This window comes from Ptychodera flava, chromosome 7 (genome assembly GCF_041260155.1).
Source record: "Ptychodera flava strain L36383 chromosome 7, AS_Pfla_20210202, whole genome shotgun sequence".
Lineage (NCBI taxonomy): Eukaryota > Metazoa > Hemichordata > Enteropneusta > Ptychoderidae > Ptychodera > Ptychodera flava.
In genome coordinates, this window is record NC_091934.1 from 32,199,974 (window position 1) to 32,227,820 (window position 27,847).

The following is a 27,847-nucleotide window of genomic DNA, read 5'->3' on the forward strand; positions in this document are numbered from 1 at the left end:
AAGTCAGTTTTCTATGACTTTAAAATTTTCACGATTCTTTTCTAGTCTGTGATTTTTTTTGACTCATTCAGAAGCCTTTAAACAAAAAGTTTTCGCAATCTTGTTTTTAAGAAAATCGAAGATTGGATTTTTATTTCGATTGAACAAGGACACGGCGGCCATTTTGAATTTTAAATATCAATACATTTGAGATGTTTCTTTCTCTAATCCAAAACTTGCGCATCAATATTTCAGCATTTTTTGTCGACAGTAATACTTTGAATTGATGGAAGAAGTATTACTGAAGCCCAACCATAGTTGAAATGACGTCATCGTGATTATTGATAGCACAATACTCCTGTGCATTTTCAAAGCAAGGTTTGCCGGTGATACTTCAACAGTGAACTTTATTAGTCCGCAAATCATGCAAATAGCCCCTCAAATTTGTTGAGGCACCGTAATTTACCCCTAAACTTATTTGACTAAAGATATAACACATTATTTTGAATGTGCCCATATTTATTTTTACTCATTCGCTTGTGACACTTTGAATTGTTTGCTTGCTAACATGTGAGAAACAATTTCTGGAAATATTTCTATGTCGCTGTGACACTGTGACAGGTTTTAGTTACGTCTTGTGACGAGAAGCTGGTTGATTCGGACGTTTTACATCCTAGTAACTTCATGTAGCCTTGCCGGAACCTCTTATTCATAACTCCGTAAACGATGGGATTGCAACAACTGTTGAAGTATCCAAGCAACAGTGTTGCCATGTCAACTGGTCTAGGCACAGGGGTGCCCGAGTGGACGCTCCAAAACATGGTGACGCAAAAGGGCAGCCACGAGATGATGAAAATGACGATGACGACCACAAATGATTTTGTTAACTTCAACTCTTCTTCCCGCTTTCGCTTCTGTCTTTCATGGTTTTTCATTCGTCCTAAACTTCCAGCGACGCTCGGTACAGTCAGATGATCACGATGGTCCCGCACAGTCTCGCCGTCCACTTCCACCCGTTGGCGGCTCCTCTTCACCTCCAACAAAATGCTCACGTAGGAAAAAATCATCAGAGAACAGGGCCCGCCGAAGCAAACTCCGACCATGAAGTATGTGTAGGAGACACTTGACTTCCAGTTACAGAAACAGAAAGATTGGCCCGGCAGAAAGGCATACTCCGCCCATCCAACTAACGGAGGACAGCTAAGTAGAACAGATAATAGCCAGACACCTGAAACACAATTGAAAAGGGAGAAATTCAAGTATTTGCAATTGTATTATCATAGGTCAAAGGTCATAGTCGTACACATTTGATAATTATAATATTAGCGGTTTTTTTCTTTTATGATTCCTGTGACGTAATTGCTGTTGTATTAAAGCTCGTGTAATTTTATCGATATGTATTTTAATAGGGCAGCTTCCTTTGTACTACTTGGTCTTTTGTTTTGTTTTTGTCGTTGAAATGATGAAAACAGTTATCCTGTAACAGACCAGTGACCGGGCAGAGACGAAATAGTACATGTTTCCTCTTGAACCCACGGCTACATACACTCGCCGACCCTGGTCCCCCGTCACTTAAGGTTCCAAGACTAGTATTGAAGCCTTCCAATTTCATGAACTCTCTGCAGAAAATTGAGCTCGTAACCCATCAAAGTATATATTTTCTGAAAGCCTAGATATACAATTGTTTACATAAGGACCACGTGACAGTCAATTTGAATAACCTCTTAAAATTCGGTTTTTACTTTCCCTGCTCTAACGCTGCAGTATTCTCGGTCAAAATTAGCATGATCAAAACGTGTCAAGTCAATCTTCCAAACTGTGTCGACGATTTTTGTTTTAGGCTCTAGAACGTCTGACCGATAACTGATTCCTAGTCTTATACCTTTCAAAGCATGTAACATAAAAAATAGGACAGATTAAAAAGTATCCCAGACACGCTTTGGGAAATTGACACGACACCTTTCGATCATACTAGTTTTGACCGGAAACACTGTAGCGTTACTGCAGGGAGAAAGTAAAACAGACTTTCACTGTCATGTGGTTTTTATGTAAACAATTGTCAAGTAATACAAAATACAGTATCTGACAATATCTAGGCTTTCAGAAAATATATACTTTGATGGGGTTACGAGCTCAATTTTTCTAAAAGAGAGTTCATTAATTTGAAAGGTTCAATATTTGTCTAGGAACCTTAACCTCTTCACCCCAATCCCAAGTAAACAGGTCCACAATCACCATTGATAACAATGGGATTGGGCAAAACCATGGTGGTGAGAGGGTCAAATGACGTCACGATGTCCAAAATGGAGGTTCAAGTAACAGCTGTAACAGTCTGATGAAAATCTGTCGTTGATTGCTCACAAAGAAGAGAAATGTACATATAGAGAACTAAAACTTATAAAAGCCGTCCAAAGCGTGCGCCCTGGAGACGGGCACGTTTTTACGCTGTTGTATTTTTCATATTTTTATTGTCTTAGTTATATGATACAATAAAATAAAACGATATTACACATAGTGAAAGGTCGACATAAAGTCATATTTGCTAATTCAAGAAAGTATATGCCATTCGTTTCTCGCAGTTTTATTATTTATGATATTTTCAATTCCTATATACGTAACCTCTTCTTTGAAAACAGCAAAATTATACAAAAGTTTAAATTCAATAAAAGATTTCAGTGTCCTTGCTGTGGAAAATCAGACATGTTTTGCACGTTGTATACACAGCAATAAGAAGAACGTACTTGAGACAGTACTTGATACAGTTATGTACTACAAACTTACACTTGCCCCAGTCGCTTAGCTTTTCTGACGGACCAGTGCGCAGGCCATCCCGTTCGTCCCACGATCTTACACTACAGCCTACCTCTAACGCTAACGCTGAAGTTCATTCCTTCAATTTATTCTGTTTTAAGAGTGATACGCTCACAGACTTGGAGCAAATATACTACTGCTAGAAACTGTAAAAGTCGGTTTCCAACGTTTTGGTGATCCGAATCCAGTGCTTTAAAGAAACTATTAGGATGAAGGCCCATGTTTCCCCCTATCAGATCTCATTGCCCTAACGAAGTTGGATATTCATCAATTTGTCATCAAGTTGTCAGTTGATAGTCACTGTGTAATTTATCCTATGTGATTGTACGGTTGTTGCGTTTGTAATATCTTAACTTCCAGATGAAAGGAATGTAATTTTAGCAGACGGTGTGCTAATTGCATGAATAATTTACATCTCTACGCGCCATTGATTTACTGTGTCCCCGTACCTACAATAACACGTAACCGAAATTCATAATATTAAACATGTTTCCTGGATGGTCCAATTGGTGACAAACACTAGCTTTAAGTATAAGGCATTAATAACTTATCTTATTTTTGTGTATAGTTAAAATATTTTCCCCGCCTTCTGGGTCATAGCAATCTTCCGATGATTGGTTGATGAAGTTATTTTACAAGTTCTTTTTCTCCAGTGTGTCACTCTTCTTTCCGCTATAGTTAAGTTCTACATCTGTGTTTGTAAGCTTACTACGTATGGTACCGCACATTAATATGAAAATTCCAGTACCAACATTATTTCCCATGCCCTCGATTATTGACGGGAGAGACGATGTAAGAGGTTCTAGAGCGAATCGCGTTGATTAGAAGCGAATTTTAATTTTTTTAGGTTTAGTGCTGGCACGTTATTAGGAATGCTTTAGAGAACTAGTAACGGCAGAGGGGAAGAGAAAATGGATAGGGGGGGGGGCACGAAAAAAACCTAGGTGTTCGAGGGAATTTTAAAATTCCAGAGTGCCGTTAGGGGGCCTTCAACTTTCTGATCAATGCAAATCATATAGAGCTATCACTCTGAATGGGGCAGAAAACAAGTCTTTCATAAATCAGTTCCTAGGGTCGTCAAATGAAACAGCTTTGTCTCAATGACTGACGGTCATAAACACTTTTTTGCTAGTGAAGACTATGATGCTAACACTCAAAGTGTGGGAGCAATACATGGGAAATGACGGTAACAATTGACTATCATGGGTACTAAATTGGCGGACAATGGGCTGGAAAAAACGGTGTTCAGGCAAATTAATCAATTTAACAAATACAGCTAATTTCTTTAGGCCCTAATAAATTTTTATCATAGATTTCCCAGTGGACTTATATTTATTAAACTTTAATATATTTTGATGAAATTTCAAAATCTTATTTGTTGTACACCTATGCACTTCTAATAACCTTATTCTAGTGGATTTAATTTACAGCAATTGTAAAATATGTACAAATGGACTTAGGGAAAGCAGATTCTTCATAGTTTGTACCATCGTACGGGGGAAATGACGCTTTTAGGTCATATTCCCAAATCGAACATCGTGTATACAAAATTCCTTGTCATCACTATATTTTGATAAAGTCACATCTATTGTTAAATTTATATAATCGCAGAGGTACAGCCAGTTTTGTATTGGAAAAAGTTCACAATTTGTACCGTAGACAACCATGTATAGTGAATGTCACCTCCGAGCTTGCTTACTAGGTTAATTGTATTAATTTAATTGTATTGTGAAATTAATGTACATTCAACGATGAGTTGTTTAATTTATAATAGGCAGTCATGTGAGCGTCAAATTGTAGCAAATAGGGCAGATGTCAGTAATGTTCCTTGATATGGACAAAGAATAGGCAACTATTCTAGATTCGTATCTACCACACAAACATGCCGGTGCCTGCACTGGTACCGGACAGAGTGACACGAAGAGAGGGCCGCAGTGTTCTGAATATGTAAGAATATGACCCCCTCAACAAGCACCTGCACCAAAAATTCATTTTGACCTTCTATTTTATCAATGAATAGCGCTTCCTTATATGTCAAAATGTAGTGGTTTTGCAAATTGTATTTTATAATAAAGGCATAATCGTGTGCAAAGCACATGTTATTGCCCGAATACATGGGTTTATGTGCCCGAGAGCAGGTGACAATTTGCCCGACGCCAGGAGGGCAAATTGTCTCCTGCTAAGAGGGCACATAAACCAACGTATTCAGGCAATAATATTTTTATTACATGCCTCTTCACAGTTAATGCTATATGACATTTAGTTACATGCAGGGCATTTTTAAACCATTTTACCATCATCGGCCAGCATCAAACATATTTTAACGAAAGTCAAAATAGCAGTACGCGCATGGATATTTTACATCTGGCGTTAAGCGTCAACTTTGACGTCGAAAACGCCGAAGGGCTTCACTGGACCGGGTAACCATGGATACCGGTCAGTACGTCGTTCACCGGCCTGTAAACTTTCCAGATGTTCCTATTCAAATTATTGCACTGATTTGTACTAACATTGAGGCATGTAATAATGATATTTTTTTGCATAATTCAGTTTAGATATTTTATTCAGTCAGGCGAAAAGAAGTTAGGTAAATAGGTATGCCCTAATTTAAACCCATTGACATAAACTTTCTTCACCAACAAGCAAACCCCGTTTTACCATAAAAAGTGTACACGTCCTGTTTATATTCCCCTGACAATCCAAAATGGTATATTTCTCTCTAGACAACGTGTTTTCGGTGACGCATGGGAGTGAAAACACTGTTGATCCAATATGTCAGACTATAAGTAGGAAAGTTAAGACTTGTTTTATCACTTGGGAAATATTTCGAAGACAAGATTCAGCGCACATAACTTCCAAATCCACCACTTTTCTGACGACAAAACTGCATAAAAGATTATTCGCGCCCCGAAATTAAAAGACTGAAACTTTTGCCCACACTTTCCTCCTCAAAAAAACTTTAGACCATTTCCTTTCAAAATTAAGAATATAAATCAGAGTTCACAGCGCAAAATTTGGTTCTAGAGACAAACAAATAACGCAAATAATGCAACATGTTTGGACACTTGAAATCCAAAATGGTCACCATCTTTATATCAGTATTATGGTCCTAGGAGAAAATATTTTTTTCGATTTTTGCGAATCACTTGTCATTTCTCATCTTATCTATAAAACAGAATGGCTCTGAGTATGATAGCTAAAACGATAATTTGGATATTTAACTTTCGACTCACTGTGTGCCAAATCAGTTACTGCGTTCATGCTCTATATTCCTGCAGGCTAACTTTATCATTATAAAAATCCCATGCGCATGCGCATCAGTTTAATCCGTCTAGTGACTGCAGGAGGGGTTGCTGTCTTAAATCTTCTAGCAATGAATTTTTCACGTGCAGATAAACAATGTTAAGCGAATTGAAAGAAAAAAATTACGTTATTGTGATCACATATTAATAATTCAAAAATGTCAAAACACGACGAGAATGCTGTATAATTTTTGTGGTTGTAAAGCCCGAGGCAAAAGCGAAAGAATTATTTAAATATGTAGCGTATACTGTAGCCCTCACCAAGGTAGTAGGCGATGGATCTGGTCGCCCAATCATAGTTTTTAAGTACTCGCTCAGGGAGACCATATTTTATGACAGCCTATAAACGACATTTTGAAGCAAACATTCAGTATTATCTCGTGCGCATGAGATGTTTCTGATAGCCACGAATAGTACCTCGTGCGCACGTGATCCTACCTCGTTCACGCGAATTAGGCTACTATCCATATTGCGCGCGAGAAATTATCTCGTGCGCGCGAGATACTATAGAAATAACGGAAAAGGCGTCTAAACTGGGCCCACAAATGCTCCATTTTATTTTGTGGTTGATTATGATCTTTGTACAAATCACAATTTTCGTTTTAGCCGTAAAGTTACTGTGTTTACGATATTATTCATATTCACGGGCATGAAAACAAACCATTACTGTGTATTTGTTGGCAGTCACGTGGTTCAGCTCGACCAATTAAAACGCAATGGACAGAGCATGGTAATGTAATATCTCTTCGCCATGAGAAAGTAACTCGTGCGCATGAGATAGGTTCTCGTGACAACTTTTCTCTCGCGCAGGAGCGCTCGAATTACTATCTTATGCACGCGAGAACGTATCTCGTAGACACGGAATACTATTTCTTGGCCACAAGAAACTATTTCATGCTCACGTGATACTCTCACAAGTACACGAGATAGTGTCACGTCTCCATAAGATAGTTATTGAATATTGCTGCCTCGCTAAGGTGTCCAGATTTCTGATTGGTTTTCGTTGGCTATGTTGGTTCTCTTTTGTATTTCTTGTGCATTTGACAACAGTCATCTTGAACTGAATTTCCCATCTTTGGAATAGAAAGATTCCTTTGTCAGCAAAGCCCACTATCGAGTGGGATTTGCGGCGGATGACACCTTTTATATCGTGCAATTGGTGACAAACGTGAGCTCAAAATGGCCACCCGCATAAAAGTAACGCATATCTCCGTGTAACAAAGAAGATCTTCGTGGAAAAAGTGTACAGTGTACGTATGCATTTTACTTGTATATAAAGGTATATACGTAATGTATTTGACAAACGCAGAGAATCAGTATTGCATACTGTCATATCAAGCATTGTCGCGGATGTATCATCACGCGCGCAAGTGATACTTTCTGGGGCGCACGAGATAATATTTGATTTTTCTTACAAAAATGTTCCTTATTGGATTTCTTTATCGAAAATTAAATTATTCAATTGCTGAAATCTAAGCTGGACGTTCCTCGCTAATGTTTGAAAAAAAAATAGTTTTCTCACACTTCGATAATCATTTTTACATAAGTTGCTTTTTATTTCGAACCATCTTATCAAAAAAGTGCAAAAAGATACAGCGAATTAGGCTTTAACATTTCTTGAGATCAGGCAGTGGCTTGATTTTCAATATCAAATTTCATCTCCTTAAATACTTGCTCCATGCACGATCAGATGATTCCCCTCTCATCATTGAAATGTAAGATATGTATCCATGGCAATACCTTTTACACAGCGCGGTCCTCATTGTTACTGAACATTCCTGACATCGAGATCCATGTTTAGAAAAGCGCTGTCAATCACTTATGACAATAATGACCCATGAAAGATCTCTTAGCTTTTCGTGAGGTGTATATTAAAGTGGATCCACCTTGTCTTGAATTCACTTGAAATTTGCCGATGTAACTTGTATCTCCGCGTGAACATTTCAGACATCAATACCGAAGAAAAACGTTTTCGATTCCTTTCTTTTTGTGCATTAACAAAAGCCCGACCTTTCTTTCCAGTCATTATTCTTTCGTTTCCCCTTTCTTTTTGATTTAATGATCAGATTTCTTTACTAACAGCCCATAATGGAGCAATCTTTTATTATTTTATCATCATGATCTGCCATTATACTTTGAAGGCAAATTAACTGCCAAGGTAGCGTAAAAGCTAGCCAGCAGTCTGAAGGACAGTCTCAATTTCCTGTCATTGAACAGTGCCGGTTTCTGCATTGCCTGGGGAATGTCCATCACGTACAGCGTCCGACGGTTCAGGGAGGGATTGCCGTGAATAACTGAATCACCATTGAATCGCGGAAATATTATAGCAAATCTTTCCAAACCAGTGCTGGCAGTTGTCTTTGTCAATTATCGCACTCTTTATCAACAGTAGAGAAAAAATTGGGGGGGGGGGGGGGGGAATTGTGTGTTCGTCTTTCTCTACTCGTTCATTTTGCCTCTAAACGTGACATGATCATTATTTTCATTGTGAAATCATTGTTACACGGTGCAATTTTCGTCATTCTTTTACGCTACATTGCAGAAAGCTTGAGATCTGAAATATTTTTAACGAAATGTTCTATTTTTATATATCATATAAGATGACTGGGCAGAAAAAAATGGCGCGCGAAGTTTACAACGTTAAATTTAAGGCAAAGAATATGAAGCCGAAGGTTACTTAACATAGGTAATTCAAATTTTAGCAAAATTCAAGCAAGTTCGAGCGTTTAAATTAATCGAATGACCTACATATTGAAATATTTTCAATAATTGATAGGTTTACATTTTAAGAGGCCTACTCATCGGTAAGAGGACATTCTTTATAGTCATAGAACCAGGATGTAAACCGACTTTTCCCGTTTCTTTCACAATCGCCACAGGCGTAGATCTATTCAGAATGTGGACGACATTTAAAAATCACCGACATTAGCAGACAGCGATAATAAAATAACATCAAGTACTACTCTGAACTTTTAAAATTGCGGAAAGCATTCTCATATAAGTAGTCACAATAGCCCTCTGTCACTCATGTTATCTGATGTACATCTCATCCTGAAGATAATAGATAGGATAAAGATATAGATTGGTGTTTTTTATTGATGGACTATTTATTCTTTAAATATATCATCTCCACTGGGAACGGGTCGAAAGCACCGTGCTTGTAATTTAGATAACTATGAATCATTTATATGTCTTCGTCATTCAGACATACAGCATGATACCTTTCAGAAGTCAGCCATGCGAATGGCCTGCCGTTACAAAAACTGCTTGTACGTCAACGTAGCTGTTTAGCGGCTGGGCTAGTCTTTCTTCGTTCGCTTCAAGCATAGACCCTCGAGCTTTCTCAAGGTAGGGCGTATACTTCAAGGAATAAAATACATCATCGCTTAGCAACTACAATTCATTTGCAATTTTTAAGAAGACTTCAAAACGTACCAAATGCAGACGTACTTTTAAATGTGTTCAGTTTGTTTACGACACGATTTGAGAGAAGTCGGTAGAAAAACAGAATACAAGTCATTGTTAGCTCACGAATTCGACGTTCTTGTTTGTCACTTACGTTGGGAGGAATAATTCGCCATGTTAGGCACAAGTAATGTAAACAGCGTATCCTTTAAATTCGAAGCATAATGGCATAAATAAAGTCATTGTAGATATCTCGTCTATTTCATCAAGTGATAAAGATTTACTGAATTAGTGCATAAGATTTGTAATTAACCAAATTTCCGAAAATCATGTCCAAAAATTATCCCTTTGACCATATAGCGGTCGAACGTGTCTGTAACCAGACGATAATGAAATGATAGTTATTATCTTGAATCGGTCAAATATTCCCTATAACACCTTTTAGCAAAAGTTATCCGCGGTTCTATATTACTTAACCAATGATCTAAATTTTTATGAAACTTTTTGAAGTATATGGCTGAAGGATAGTTCATGGTGACCAGCATTTTAACCATTTGAGCGCCAAAGTCTATTTTTGTCCCCTTTGTAATATAAACCCCAGTCAATGTTTCTCAGATTTTGGCCAAAATTTTGAGAAAAAACTGTAGCCAATGAAATGTGATTTCCATTTGGTCCAAAATTATCAAAACATTACAGAAAAATTCATAAAAATTGGTAAAAATTTTGCTGCACTAAAATTTTGGCGGGAGAAAATTACAGCGCTCAAAGGGTTAAAGATCATGATACTCGGTTCTTTCGATTATGCCTACATCATTACTAGCATAAACTTCACAATGACGCCGATTCTGATGATGTCTTCTAGTGTTTATTTATTGATACGCTATTCCTTGTTGAGATGACCTTTTATGTTATGATCATTATAACTGTTATCGTTGTGTTATGCATGTACTTCATCGCGACATACAAAAGATGAACTGATGACACTTATATCAATATATTCATTTAAAGGGTCAGTAATCTTTCCCCAATTGTTTTTATTTTGTATGTCAATCGCGAGTTCTTGTTCTACTCCCTTAAGCATGTTAAGGTGGCTTGATTTCAACGGCACACTTTTTTCAAAGCAGTATTTCTTATCAAAGATGGCCTGAAAACCCCCTTATGCTATGCATTTTCTATAGGCAGAGAGTCTGAAGTTTTGTATGGCGGAAATAGTTTACTCGAAGGATGATTAACGTACGTATTTGGGGCAATTTAGGTAATTATGATAAAAATTAAGGAAAAAACTTGATACTTTTGTAAGCAATTTAATATCTCATTGAACTTGAGTATATGTAAGAAGATGACAATTTGGTTTTGTATTATCTATTCTTATTCATAAATGGCAGGGGTTGAAAGACTGACATTCAACATTTGAAAGCGATTAAAATCATGATAAGGAAAATTGAAATGACTGATGTCAAAATGAGAGAACAGTCTTGCCAAACAAATTGCCGTTCGATGTATAGTATTTCAAAATGGGACGTAAAGTGAAAATTCACAAAATTTGACCCAGTCAGAGTGCAGTTATATAAAAGAAGTCACCAAATCGGGTGACTTGCGTAGGTTTCTGTGTAAAGTTACACTTTGTCCTCGCCCAACTTACAGCTACCTGTCATGCTGAACCCAAACAATAACCTTATTTTAATCTTGCAATAACAAGGAAATGAAAATCGAATGAATCCTTGCAAAATTTGATCAATATAAGCTGTGTTGTTCGCAACGCCACCTTTAAACTTTCACTATTTAGCTTGGCAACATAAGCTTAGCGACGCCTGTTATGTGTAGACTCTACTGTTATTGTTAACATTTGAATTCTAATCTGGACCAGCATTCACTCATCGACAATAACAGTGCAATTTGTGTCTGTAGATGTACAAGCTAAATTGGAAAGCTGAATATTGTGTATCTCATTATTCTTTGGCGAGTAGAAAAACAAATTATGGTTGACATTAAAACAAAAATCGTGAAAACAAATCGAAACTTCGAATTACTTGCCTTCCAAGGAAAAATCGCATAGGGAATAGATATTCGGATTGTCAATTTTTTACGATACTTTTCTGATCTACCACCTGTGTGGGCTAATTTTAAAGCGCTGGAGTAGATACAATTTCCACCATCTCATTTTGTGAAAATCGTAGTTTTTTCCCCCATAAAGAACCAAAGGAAAAATGGCTATTGTGGATTTCAAATATCGGTAAATTTAAGCATATTTGTTCCCATAATAGCAAAATTTGCACTGTGACCCACAATCCTTATTCTTTATCTTAAAATAGAATGGTTGAAAATTTGGATTAAGCAAGCTTTTACAAAAGTGTAATGGTTCTATTTGTTGGTAGCATATACTGCCTTTAGTTGTATAATTAATTCTTTAACAAATGACTTATCGTTTGTGATGATGGTCGCATAGAGATAGTGACAATACCAATTGAATTCGTGGCGATGCCACATGCAGTATGACATTATCTAGTCCCTCTACTCCATAATGATGTCTAAGTAACTGATGGTCCTACTGATCTACTCAGAGATAATATGTGTATTCATTTGCCTTGTGGTGATGCCAATTAGCCCGGTGGTGGAAACCATTCACTCATGCGGCTGTCTACGTCATTATGGTGTACGTTTACTTCCGCGTCATTTTAAAATCCCCCTATTTTATTTTGATGGCAATTTTTTCTTCTGTTTAGGGGCTATGTCTTTACTATTTTTAAGAATTCATGACGACAACTGCGCTGAAATTTGTCCACGGATTTCGACTTTACTGTGTGTTCGACTGCACAAGCTTCGACTAAGTTGTTGATAATTTGCATATTTAATGAGCTTTCACAGTTTGGCTTATAAAGTTTGAAGGACTTAAGTTGTTTCAGTTTCAATGTCATGTGTGCGACTTTGTGTCAACCAATCGGAGAGATGAAATGGATTGAAAACGGGCAGCTAATTGATTTCATAAAAACAGACAGAAAGTAGATATCACATGAATGCGACTGCACATGCGGCTTTTGTCGTCACGATACGCTCCTACCCTCGTTATGGTACGTACCTCTTTTATCATTTGCTTCTATAAACCTGATATGGAAACAGAATTCTCCCGTGTTTCAGTATATATTCCAGCTGTCTGTAAATTTAAACTTTTCCCACAAATTTGCAGCGTTATTAAAATTGTTATAATCAACATCACGAATAATATTCTCAATGGATTGACTTCGAAAAACATTAAGTATACAAATATGCAATTAGCTCCAATGAAAATATTTAATTTCTTTGACTGTTGTCATTATATCACCACTTTATGTAAGTGTAATTGCCCATAGTTAAGTCCTTCAAACTTTATAAGCCAAACTGTGAAAGCTCATTAAATATGCAAATTATAAATTAGCCGACGCAAAAATGCAAAAATACATAGCACTTTTATAAACTTTAGTCAAGTTCTTTCAGTTTGAAATGTTCACTAGAAATGCAAATTGTCAATTAGCGTCCATGGAAATGCAAAATGTCTTTTACAAATACGATAATATGGTCTCATCAACATCCATAGTAAGTTTCATAAACTTGCTAAAGTTCTCCCAGTCCTATGTCACTAATTAAAAAGTTCGTTAAGTTTGCAAATTATTACTTGTCAAAAGCAAAATGCCAAATGAGTTTAAACAATATTAGGCTTATATAATAGTATTTTCAATGTACACAGCAAGTTTCGACCAAGTCAATCAAGATAAATATCCCTAATTAGGAAAATCGTTACATATGCAATTTAGTAATTAGCTTAATGCAGAATGCTAAATAACTTCTAATGATAATGTTATATCATAGCATCTTTGATAAACATAACAAATTTGGTCAATTTTGATCAAGTCGACCGAGATATAAAGTTAGTTAAATATACAGATTAGTAATTAGCTGATTTAAAAATGATACACAACTTTATTATTTTGTAGTATCTTCAATATATATCGCAAGGTTCCTTTCCTTTGATCGAGTCAATCCATATACATCATCGTATCGTCAACATACATAGCAACTTTTGTCAACTTTGATCAAGTCAACCAAGATATATATCCCTAATTAGGAAAGTTCGTTAAATATACACATTAGTAATTAACTGATTTCAAACTGCTACACAGCTTTCATTGATGTTGTTTTGTAGTATGTTCAATGTATAGAGCAATGTTCTTCTACTTTGATAGAATCAATCCGTATACATAACACTTATCAGGAAAGATGGTTGAAATGCAAATTAGTGATTATAGAAAATCACAAAATGCTATAATAATTTAGAATATTAAGTTATGTCTTAGTATCTTCAATATACATAGAAAATTTTGTCAACTTTCATCAAGTCTATCAAGATAGAGATCCCGCATCGGGAAAGTTTGCTGAATATGCAAAATAGTAATCAACTGATTCAAAAACGATTGGAACTAATTTGGGATAATTAAATGGTGAAGTAATGTCGGTTTAATCTGCAAATGTAATTTCATCTGCTCTTCTTTTCAAGTTATTCACTTGTTTTCATAAGTAATATGTAACATTGCAACAGTCAGCTAAAGGTAACTTTACACTTTTGAAAATTTGAAAAATATGAAGAGCCAATTATCCCAAATTAGTTCCATTCGTGTTTGAAGTAACAATGCTTAATGGCTTCCAATAGTATTCTGTCATTGCTCTTTTTGTGTGCCTGACAGTTTCGTCAACTTTGGTCGCGTCAATCGAGATACATATGCCTGATTATGAAAGTTCATCAAATATGAAAATCAGCAATTAACTTTCTTGTCACGCTTTCATATATTTCACGGCTTATATATTCTAGTGTGGTTAATATTTATAGCAAATCTCATCGAATGATCTACAGCCGTTCTCAAGGTATATATTTATTTTTTAGCATAATTTATTATGCAAATAAGCTAAAACATTAAAGCCACACACACCATAAACTCATCAGTTGTTATTATCAAACAAAATCTACGTGCCAGATTTGACTTTGATCTGATATACTGTACTTGAGATATCAAGCTAACAGACAGACAGACAGACAGACAGACAGATATAAATCGCTGCGACATTAGCTCACGCGTGTGAACATGTGAGTTACAAATACATGCTTTTATGAGTAGAAATGTAGCCTGGCAAAAAAGTATATCCGACGCCATTTTAAAAATTATGAACATTTTTAAATTTTCCGTCTCCTGTTTGAGAGTCTGGGGAGCTGTGGTGGAAAATGTCGCATTGAATCATCCGCTCACATATCGTTGGGAAAATAGTACAAACGAGAAAAGATGATCTGTACATCAAACAGAGAGGGTATCTTTCACGAAAGGTGTATGAGTACGATACTTAAGGTGGTCGTGATATTCAGTTATTTGACGTGGCAGGGTTAGCGTCGCCGAAGCAGCAATAGATAATGCGACAGCGTGTTCGATAATTGAGTTAAAACGCCCAGTGTTAGCTTAGGATAAATTGCCCCGCGGACATATAAATTAGACACTGCTCTTGAGTTGAATGACTTTTTATCGGAATTGGAAATTTACGGTTGGTGGGTTATACATTCCGAGCTTTGGTGAAATGGATTGCAATTTCACCACATGCACTCGGCTAGGTCAGTGCTTTTTTTTCAAAACTTCGAATGAATGAATGCCATCTCGTGCAAATGGATGTGTAAATGGTCCATAGAAAGTCTATGTCTTTCGATGTCAGCTTGAATGTATATCTTTAGTTACCAGCGCCGAGGTATAAGTCGCCTTTCAAACGAACATCTCTTCGCAAGTCATATTTTAAGGTTTCTTTGGACTAACCCAATTTTTAATACTGTTATCGTGGTGCTGTTGTCAGTGTCATTATTTTCGGCTGTATGTTAAATTCAATCTTAAAAGCCATGTGACCAAACGTTTTCTAAGATCAGGAGAACGCAGACACTTCTTGTAGGCCGTGTTTGATTCCAATCTGTTGTATACTTGCTTTATTATGGTGCCCACTATGAAATTAGTAAGCTTGAGTTTGTTGAATGAAACAAGATCAGTCCAAATACAGTGTATGCGCCGTCTAGTTGTGCTTGAGTAAAACCTCGGGCTTGAGTAAAATTCGATGAGGAAAAAACAAGCGTCAGGTTTCACAAATATATAGCTTTATTACTGAAACCCTCGATGAATTTAGTAACAAAACTACATTATTGTGAAAATTGTTGCGAATTTTCTGAGCTCACATGGAAGCAAACGTTGGCGTTGATGGATTTGTATAAACTAGATATGTTTACATTTCGAGTTCTTATGTGTCCTGCAGTTGTAATTAAACCCCTTGTGCAAATTGACATTTACTATAATTCATACGATAAAGGACTATATATTTGTGAAACCTGACACTTGTGATAAGCTTATCTGAATTTGTGGAATACAAAACAAAATGTGGGAATATCGGATTTCCACATTGCAATGTGACGTTGATACAAATGACACTTTAAAGAATTGTGGTTATTGCTAGATGTTGTTCGACACATTGTCGTTTAATAGTCAACAATGTACACTAAGTGTGTTCAAAACAAATTTAAAGTCGCAAAGGGAAAAGACGACTGATGACTATTTGTGACAGATTGACGAATGAATTTGAAAAAATTTATTGTTATTACTACCCCCTGTAGCGAATTTTCTAAGCTCATATGAAAGCAAGCGTTGGCGTTGATGGATTTGTATGAACTAGATACGTGTACATTTCGAGTTCTTATGTATCCTGCAGTTGTAATTAAACCCCTTGTACAAATTAACATTGCTATATTCATAAAAGACTAAAAATTAAATCAGAAATAAAAGGACTTTGCAGATAAATAATGGAAGATCATTTTTCTAAAGTAGATGGCAATATTTGTCCTTCGGAAGTATGTCATCTGTTTCTGTCTATGAAACCCATTGTTCTGCGCACTTCAAAGATTATCATTAGAATCATACAAATATACGTGTGTACCATTGATCCCATTATGTGTTGCTTCAGACATGAGTACGTAATCAAAGGGCATTGTGACACGGATCAAATTCCTAACCGCTGACAAATACAAATTACAGGACTAAGAACGGTGCACCGTAATTGGAGCGTGCACCCAATTTGATGACAAGAACGAGCGAGATACGCCTCGCTATGCATTCACGAGATTATAGATGCCAATTAGGCTGAAATGGCAACTTTACACGTCGGGGTGTAGGACGGCGCACCTGAAAAACACTATGGCCAAAGTTGTGAAAAAAATTGAACTTACTTTAGGGTCGTCCCACTTTTATCAAAATAATACCCCCTAAGATTACATTGATTAGTAAAATTATTCAGTATGGACCTAATGGTAGTCAGTCTTGCCATGATTATTTTGGCTTCGAATTAGCCAATAACAAATGCGCCACGTCGGCGTGATAAATTGTTTATTCAGAAACACGAAGCGAACCATTGCAACCAGTAATAAGTAATAAGCAGTCAACAAATGGTTCTACCATAGAGGTAGAAGCGAGGTGTCGCTGTTATATCAATGCTTCTAGTATTACTACTAGCCCGGCCACTGGGGACGATTGTGCGTACAGACGCATCCTATCTATAGCGTTTGTGTCAGATACGACCAGACAAATTAAGAGTCGATCTTTTGAAGCAACAAAAACGGGATAAATGTTTATCATTTGACCTAACCTCAGACTGTATGTCAATAACGCTAGCTACCTACTCGATGCCGATACATTGACGACTTCGCTTCTCTGGATAATTCTACATTCAATGGCTTATTGCAAACAAGAGTCTGATGAACAGCACCACTGTAACAAGAGACTGGCTGAGGTTCTAATATCGTTCTCGAATTTCAGCCAGATGGTACCAATTCTATACTTGACAAAGGATTATTTGATTGATTTGAACATCCTCAACAGTCACGTAAACATTCATCAACAGAAATTCTTCCCTCGCCAGCGCGTAGTGCATGCGAATTTACTTTTGTTGCTACAATTCTGGACGAGATAAAGACTGCTCTTGATTTAAAATCTAACGTGTACTGGTGAACCAAACGAAGGAAGAACCAATTTCGAGTCAGAATAAACACTGGTATAAGATCATCAATGGCTGTCAATCAAAGAAGTAATTCAACGTCTGTAATTAGTGTGTTCTATAACATTCAGGATACACTCAAAAACAAGTTTATTAAGTTTGACGGTGGAAATTTCTATCTTTCAATCTCAGAAAGTGCCTATATATGCAAACCAAGGAAAATCAGAAAGTAGCCTTGTAACGCACGTAGGAACGTCGATATTCTAATGCATCCATAAAAGGGCCAATATACGGAGGTAATGAGTTTATCTATATCTAACGCAAAGTTTAATGCATCTAGTGGTTGTTGACACTTAAATTATTATGTAAAACACCAGGATCTTGGTAATCAGTCGATTTGCACTCAAAGCAGACATACGCCTAATTTGTGGCGACACCAACAACTGTCAAACTTTTATAATTCTTTTTGTCTCTAACACTTGTTTGGGGTCATTTTGAAACTTATGGAGTAAATTAAGTTTTCAAAGGCTTGGTTTTGAAAATTTAATTATCTTCCATTATAGAGTAAACACTGGGGTGACGGCCATTTTGGATTTCAAATTTTAGTAAATATTGGGGAAATTGTTTCCCCAGGACAAAGTTTTACACGGTGACCCCTGATTTTCACTCTTGACTTCGAAGATAATATTGTAAAGTTTCCTTGCGGAAAATTTGAGCAAAAGTTTGAGTCTTTCGATTCCGAGCCACGAGCTAACTTAAAAAAGAAAGGAACGTTCACCAAGAAAGTGTTTCATAGCGTTGGCCTTCGACACAACTCCATATAAAGCGAAATATTTCCACTTTCTGGACATGTGAGTTTCACTTCAATGTTAGGATGTACTACCAACACAGGAAAAACACAGGACTGATCTGCATATGTTCTCGAGCAATCTAACAATTCGTCAGCTTCAGGTAATCACTCTCTGCATGCCATACCCTAAAGACGTATCTGTATATCATACCAGTATTGATGGTGCAAATACAGCGATCTGATTGGTCAAGACGCTAAAAGAACCGTGGTATATTGGCGACATACACGGCTGACATACGAGCGAGCTCGATTTTGACCAGTTCACTTCATATATGCACTCGCTATCGCTCGTACATATATGTCGTGAACTGGTCAAAACATCGCTGGGTGTGCTTTAATGCTTAATTTCAACATTTCTGCAGTATGTAACAAGGAAATAGTTTACAACGCGATGTCTTCTGAAATCCTGTGGTTACAACTCACGGTGACATTTCATTGACGACAGACTACATTACTGTAGCTACATACCTTACAGACACTCTTAGATTTTTATTTTTTACTCAGTTATAGAAGTCCCAAACCCCAATAAAGTTTATATTTTCTGAAAGCTCTGATATTAGGAAATCCGACCGTGCACAGTTCATTGTCATTATTTGAATAGTAGTCACGTGACAAGCGTTTTGCTGAACCTTTCAAAAATCGGTTTTTCCTCCCTTTAGCGAACACGCTGCACGATTTCCGGTTGAAATTTATGCATTGACAAGCCTTGGTAATACCCTTCAAATCCGTGTCTGGGATTTCCTTTATATGCCTTTGTTTTTTGTTATGCACTATTAAAGGTGTTAGACTAAGGTGCTTTTCAAGGAATTGTAATTGTTGCGCCATATAATTTGAATGGAGACTCGGAGAAAAAATCGCAGACACGGATTTAAAGGGTATTGCTAAGGCTTGCCAATGCATAAATTTCAAGGAAATCTTGCAGCGTGTTCGCTAAAGGGAGGAAAACCGAATTTTGGAAAACGCTTGTCACGTGACTATTATGCAGATACTGACTGCGTACTGTGCACGGTCGGATTTTCCAATATCAGGGCTTTCAGAAAATTTATACTTAACTGGGGTTTAGGACATCTGAAAGTGTCTATAAGTTATGTAGCTACCTTAAATCACTTAAATTAATTAACCACGAACCAAAAAAGTACAAACAAAAAAGTAGTTAGTTCTTTTTTAAATGTTTGTAAAATAATTAAGACTGAAATTTTGACAGGATATGCTTACTTGTAAATAACCTACGATTGAATTGAAAATATGACTTGTATTATGAAACCACATATCAGCTAACTTTATGTATGTATTATGTATGTATGTATGTATGTATGTATGTATGTATGTATGTATGTATGTATGTATGTATGTATGTATGTATGTATGTATGTATGTATGTATGTATGTATGTATGTATGTATGTATGTATGTATGTATGTATGTATGTATGTATGTATGTATGCACGCATGTATGTATGTATGTATGTATGTATGTATGTATGTATGTATGTATGTATGTATGTATGTATGTATGTATCCATCTATCTATGTATGTACGTACGTACGTAGTTACGTACTTACGTATGTATGCATGTACCTACCATAGGTTAATTTTAAACAAAAATCGAGTCTTTAATTGGTTTCATTTTAAACTAGATCTTGAACCTATGTATGTATGTATGTATGTATGTATGTATGTATGTATGTATGTATGTATGTATGTATGTATGTATGTATGTATGTATGTATGTATGTATGTATGTATGTATGTATGTATGTATGTACGTACGTACGTATGTATGTATGAATGTATGTATGTATGTATGTATTCACGCATGTATGTATGTATGTATGTATGTATGTATGTATGTATGTATGTATGTATGTATGTATGTATGTATCCACTATCTATGTATGTACGTACGTACGTAGTTACGTACTTACGTATGTATGCATGTACCTACCATAGGTTAATTTAAACAAAAATCGAGTCTTTAATTGGTTTCATTTTAAACTAGATCTTGAACCTATGTATGTATGTATGTATGTATGTATGTATGTATGTATGTATGTATGTATGTATGTATGTATGTATGTATGTATGTATGTATGTATGTATGTATGTATGTACGTACGTACGTACGTACGTACGTACGTATGTATGAATGTATGTATGTATGTATGTATGTATGTATGTATGTATGTATGTATGTATGTATGTATGTATGTATGTATGTATGTATTTATGTATGTATGTATGTATGTATGTATGTATGCACGTATGTATGTATGTATGTATGTATGTATGCATGTATGTATGTATCTTTGTATCTATGTATCTATATGTATCTATGTACGTACGTACGTAGTTACGTACGTACTTACGTATGTATGTATGCATGTACCTACCATAGGTTAATTTTAAAGAAAAATCGAGTCTTTAATTGGTTTAATTCTAAACTAGATCTTGAACCTTGAAACACTGAAAATGGCAATTTTAATCCAAATCGTCAGAATAGTAATTCCCCTCGAAGACCTTGTTTATTTAAACTTGCATATCGATACTCTCATTTGTATATGGCCTGACAAATAATACCAGGTTATCACATACGGTTTTAATCCGACATGTTTAAGAAATAAAACACACCCAGCGACGGTATACCACCAGATTTTGTCCAATCTACAACATATGTGCACGAAGGATAGCGAACTTGTCAAAATCGAGTGCTATACCCGTTGCTGAGGTGGTTTATTGCTAGTACATGAAATATCCAAATCTAGTTTTTAAACTGCAAGAGTTGTTGACAATATTTTCACTCAAGACGTTTTACTATTTTCGGTTTCAGTCATAAGTCAAAATTACAGATGCAGAAATTTCCAGACAAATGAATTCAAAGGGCTCAGAGAGAAACGAATGTGTGGCCAATTTACAGTGGTGCAGCCTGGCTTTGACGTCAAGGGCAGAACAACTACATGTTTATCGGCGACTGGAAATTTCAGATGGTAGCTTATTCGCTAAATTTCACCATCAATTGTACGCCATTGTACGTTTCATGTGCAGATAAAATTGCAGCTATATCCCAAGAATTTTGCGTAGGCTGTTGTCATTGTGCGTGACAGCTGAATGACATGCTTAATGTAATTTTCAAAATGCATTTTCACATACGGTTTTTAAACTGAAAAAGTTGTGTCGCCAGAGTTCTGTATCCGTCTCAAATTATGACTGTCAGTTTCTTCGACGGTCGGTTGATTAGATATTTGTTTGAAGGCGATGTTACCAGGGCCACCATCGACAACAATGGGGTGTATATCTTAACGATTATGATTTAAATTGATGGGGAAAATACACGCATGGCCTCGTGCCAGCTACAGTTATCGATGAATCCGAAGATATCACCTCCTGGTACAAGACTAGCAAACTCATCTATTCAGTTAAACTAAATGCCTCGAAGGACTTAGGTGGGAGGCGCAGCAACGACGGTGTTCCACTCAGGTTTTTTAAAAAAACGTGTACAATCGAACACGTGCGTATTCATGTGCAATTTAAATCACACGGTCTTACCGTGATGCCAGGAGTGGCTATCCCTCTGGGCTGAAGTCTGTTTAGTTCGATCTGTTTGCATTTGTTTTCAATAAGATGGTGCGAAACCAACCGCAACTTATTAAGTAAAGTGTATACCAAGTAAAGTGTGACCAAAGAACGTTTTTCATACATAGGCGACGAACGCACAGCGTATATTGTATCAGCTAAAATAACTGCCGAGTTGCAACTCAAATATGGCTGCCGCAAATCGCGCTTGGATTTAATCTACCGAATCCATTACAAAGGAACGAAAAATTGACGTGGCTGAATCACTGATATCCAAACTAACTCGTCGGAGAATGGATGCTACTTTTCGTAAGTAAAATACAATACAGCTAAGGGGGCTTTTAGATGGCCTATAGTCCTGTTTTTTCCGTGCAACCTCTAAACGTATGGATCAAAGCACAAACACTTTGAAGAGCTTGTGTGAGTTAAACTTACACGCTTCGAACTCTTTGCACTATATTATATCGGCATCCTAGTGACAAGCGTCCCTGATTACATACATACATACATATATATATATATATATATATATATATATATATATATATATATATATATATATATATATATATATATATATATATATATATATATATATATATTCTCGATATAGGGATACGTTTTACGAGGAGGCGCGGGTCGATGAACCTTGAGCTACAAATGAAATGCAAAAAGCGATTCCCCCTCCAAATCAAATTGCTAAAATATGACCCCCTCCAATTTATCAATTGTAAAATGTGACACATCCCTCTCTAATTAACAAGATTGGAAATAATTTGGGAGAATTAGATCTTGGAATGTTTAAATTTATCAAAAGTGTGAGGTGCCATATTGCTTAAAGTTGCAATAATACAAATTACTCATAAAAACAAGTGTATTGCGAAAAGAAGAAATATGCAGATGAGCTTACATTTGCAGATTAAACCAACATAACTACACTATCCAATTATCCCCAAATAGTTCAAGTTGTATTAATCATTCATATGATTAGATTTATTAAACCTTTGTACCCCAAGACTCTCGGATGGAGTTGATATTTGGAAGTATCATGTGGCAAGACTTCTGACTTCTGGAATAATCAAGGACTGTCACCTATAATCATATATTTATTAAAATCACCATGAAACGCTTGTCCCAAAAATATTCGACCTCATTTAATATTTAAAATTGCAACCAACACATAAAAATTTGCGTTTTTTTCACATGACTGTTTGTTAATTTTCATTGGAGATCATCATTAATTCAACATATTCCATAATCAAACTATTGATTTCAATCAAATCAGCATAGACTGAAATAAAACTGTAAAAATAAATTGTGAATATACATTGATATATGCATCGATTTTTGTTGTGAGTTATGAAGTGTAATATACTAGACAGTCAAAGTGATCAGTCAGAATAACTGATTAAAAATCACTTGTCCTAACTTATATGTGTTAATCCTGGTTCACGATTAAATGTATGTAAATACAAAGTCGAAAATCTTTGCAAACACTCCATATAACACGATAGTTTCACAAATTGACGGTATTTTCCCAACTTTTCGTAGTGTCATTAAAGCTGTATTGTGAATATCGTCATGACACTTAATTCTCTTGGTCAACTTGAATAATTTGTTTTGTGAACAAAAGTGCTCTTTTATACTTTTCATTACCTGTTCAGAGAGAATAACGCCATGTGCGTATTCGCTCAATTCGGGGGGGTTTTTTTGTTAAAATTGAATCAAACCTTTGTAAAATTTGACACCCAAAATACACAATCGATTGTAAAATTCCTCTAAAAACAGTTTTGTAAAAGTCTACCCCCCGTGATTTCAACCGAACCCCTCCCCTTAAAAAACGAATGCTCCCTTATAGATTGCTCTTATCTTTTCTAAATGTCTGCGTATAACACTGTGAGCTTACAAGTAGTTTCTGGTAGAACTACAACTTTCTCCGGCGAGTTATCATGCATTAGCAAATGAGCATAAAATCAGACATATAATCTAATAAAGGAGAACCTTCGTTGAATCACAGGGAATCTAGGCTCCTAGTTATTAATTTTGATAAACAAATATGAAAATTATTATCATAAATTTTAATAAAAATATGAAAATGATGATTATTATCATCATCATTATCATCACCAGCATCACCATCATCATCATTTTTATATTTGTATTATAATTATTAATAATACATTCCATATTTTTATTGACATCAATAAGTAGAGCCTGGATTCCCTGTGATTGAATGAGACTCCCTCCTTCACTATTACCGTCGTAAGAAACTTTTGTTTTAGGTTTTACTCGTAGCTTACAAAGGATAAGAAGCTCATAAGGTTCAAAACCTTTTAAGAACCAAAATTAAGAACAGTTTTACTCAAACATGTTTCCTTTAAAAGACAATGTTTGATTTTAAAAAGTTCATTTGCCGAGTCAGCCATAAGACGACCCAGCCTTCACATTATGCTTATAGGGAGTGTCACTTAAGTTTTGCCATATTTTTTGCCAATGCATATTCTACTCACCAATCAAAGCTGTAGTTCTGGAAAGGCGTAAGCCTTTGACAGACACATTGAGGTTCGGTTGATTTGCGAGTGACAGTGATGGGATTACCTGAAGCTAACGTCCCTTGTCACAGAAATGTTGAACACACACACGCAATTAAGAACGTTGCCGAGTTTGATATTTCATAAAAGTAAACCGACGACGTCAATTCCGATGTGCGTTCCCATGACACCGAAAAAAACGATGAATGGCAGCGCAAGTCCCATCCTGTATTAAATGTCATCTGAAACTGCCTCGGAGCTTTGCTTTCTTTTAAATTTTGTGCAACTTTGATTTTGATACAAAGCTTCTCTGTAACCAGCGCTTCGAATAATTTGCGCTCAAGGGCGAGGAAAATTACGGACATGTACAAGATTAACTCCGTTACTTGCTATGTAGGTAAATTTTTGATCCAAAAAGTCATAGTCGTGGATTTATTAACGCTCTTTTATTGTTATGATTTTAGAGTACACCGATGAAATATTTGTAGGGCAGATGGATTTAGCGTCATTCATAGAATACATTGCAAAGGGTAAGTTTGTTTAACAACAAACACTACAGCAACAAAGCGTTTGTGTTCAGATAGGTGGAAGAGGGTAGCACAACTGGCTGACTGTTTCAAATATTTAGGGGTCTTTTTCGACGAATTCCTTAACTGTAATGTACATCTGTCGTGGTTGAACAAAAAGATATCAACACGTCTCGGTATGCTTGGTCGAATCAGACCGAATATCGACACTACGAACTTGCACTTCGATGTACAACTTTATTAATTCAACTTTGTTTGATTATTGTGATATTATTTGGGACGGGGATAACAAAACTGATATCGACAGATTACAGTCACTTCGTCATAGAGCAGCCAGTATTATTCTCAATGATTTACTAGAAATAGGCATCATTTCGTTAAAGCTGGGCCGCAGCTATTTCTGCTTTGGGCCGGAATACGATTGGGTGTCGAGGCCAGTGTTTAAAATCTAATAAAGGGGATATTGTTAAGCCATATTTAGAAACCATATTCGATTGTTATAAACCAGCACATCGTTATCAGACTAGAAATTATCATAGATTTACACTACCCTCTTATCAGAACAACTACAGCATGTAATTCCTTTATTTATCGTGTTATTAAATATTTCAACGGTTTACCTGCTGTTGTTCACGGTATCACCTCTTTACGGCAATTTTAACAAATGCTTAAATGCTCTGTGATTTTTGTGTAGTTTATTGATAGTGCTGATTTTATTGTACAAGTATAGTTTTTTGTTTGCCACGTGATTTTAATTGTTCTATCTTGTTATGATTTTTTATTCCTTTGAACTTTTTGAGTTTTATGTATTGTAATATTTTATTCTATTTTACACGGCCCCTCCCTAGAAATCAGTACATTTTTGACTGAGGGAGCTAACCAGTATAAATATGAATAAATTAATAAATGAATAAATGAATAAATAAATAAATAAATAAATAAATAAATAAATAAATAAATAAAAATAAATTCACATAGTATTAATAACAATTATCAGAACCTCAGTCCGTACATACAGTAGTGCAACCCCGTAAGTTTTCTTGTTCGTTTCTTAAAGATGATGGTAAGTGTTATACTTCAAAAGTTGTAAATTGTTACACCTACCTATGATGATCAAAACTGTATTGCGTTTCGAATAAATAGTCGGGTATTTTTGTGGGCGCACGATCAACACGTATCTGTTGATACTTATAGCACCCAGCGACATCACAGACGCCACAAACGTGTTCATATTGATAAAACCAAGCGCCATGCAGAACTCGTCGCTGAAAATCCATTCTCCGGCCGCAATTGTTACTATGGTCATTGGCATATTCACCGTGGAGACGAGCAGGTCGGCGCCGCTGAGACACAGCACAAGCGCATTGGACGCTTTCCGCAGGTGTCGGCTGCGTAAGACGACCAACCAGAGGAGAACGTTGCCGAATATGGCCACCACGCAGATCACTGTCAGGATCAACGACTCGATGATGCGCTCCGGCAGGGATATGTCTTTCAGCTCTGCAGCATCGGATGTGTCATTCGGAACACTGCCGAGAGCACCCAATATCTGAGAGATCGAACTTGTTTCCATGTTCGCATCAGTTTGCGGTTTGAGCTGGTGCGCCGTGAATACTCTGCGTGGTTGACCATCTGTTGCCAAACACTACGTATTAACTCGTTACACCTCATTATCTCTCATCAATAAGGGGGTGCCTCTACTTGAGAGCAAAGTGTGACCTTCATCGATCGATTGTGATGCGCCCCCGTGTCAATTTAACCAACCTCATATTTGAGGGCGGGGGCACAATAATAGCGTATTTTTTCTTGTTTTGTACGGTAGGCCATAATGCTCGCCTCTAACTCACAAGGAGAGATGCTTATATAACCCCCTTGTATCAAATGCTATGAGGTCACGCCTCAAGCTGGATTATAAAACAGTCATTCTTTCGCCTTGCGTTGAAAACTTTAGTAATGTTAACGACCTCCACTTGCTTTCACTCGACAATCATCGTTTATATTATACTTTCTGTGTCCTTCATATCTAGATGCACCGGGCCTTGTATGCCTCAGGCAGTCATTTGCGTGCACAGCAGAGGAAATACGGAATGAAACGATCTACACTTGCCGTGTGTCATATCGAGTAATCCAATAAAACAAAACAGTTGAATAACCGACTCAACCTTTAGAAAAGCTTGCAAAAATGGGGTCGTTTTGATTGTACCCATTTCTGGCGAATTTTTATTTATTTATTTATTTATTTATTTATTTATTTATTTATTTATTTATTTATCTATTTATTTATTTATTTATTTATTTATTTCAACCCTTTTAAAGCAGGGTCTCACTGAAAACAACAGAAGCAGAAAATTACACTGGGCACTGAATGCAAATATAAAGTTACATAAGAGCTACATGTGGTTGAAAAAATCTAACAAAGAAAACAAGCCATTATTATATTGTTAGAGACTAAATCTGAAATGATAGTTGAATTGAAAATTTCTTCCTTATATTTACTATATCTGATAAGAAACGTCTGAAAAAGTAGTCAATTTCTTTGTACAGATCTTTCTTGTAATTCTCTGTAGAATCACCCAGGAAAAAATATCAACTCCTTTCTTTCTCTGAAATCCTCATTATGAACAGCCGTATAAACTGCCTAAACAAAAGTTTATAAGCCTCCTAGGAAAGATTTTCAACTTACGCTAGCCTAACCGTTAAAAAATTGCTGGAATCCCAAATTTCCTATTTTGCTGTGAATTCTCACGGATGTATGTTAGATTGCAACAATAGGAGTGAAATGGCATCAAAGTAAGAATTAAACAAGGAAATCAGTTGTTAACATTATTTCTGTGGAT

General features: G+C 36.2%; 1 protein-coding gene across 1 annotated transcript; it reads right to left on the bottom strand.

The window, feature by feature from the left end:
• Window positions 1-222: 222 nt before the first annotated feature.
• Window positions 223-26,635, bottom strand: LOC139136205 (alpha-1B adrenergic receptor-like). Its single transcript, XM_070703944.1, has 2 exons — window positions 26,115-26,635; window positions 223-1,207 (listed from the first exon to the last, which is right to left on the bottom strand). Exons 1-2 carry the CDS (start codon window positions 26,581-26,583, stop codon window positions 576-578), a joined length of 1,101 nt encoding a protein of 366 aa, XP_070560045.1. The 5' UTR covers window positions 26,584-26,635; the 3' UTR covers window positions 223-575.
• Window positions 26,636-27,847: the final 1,212 nt, after the last annotated feature.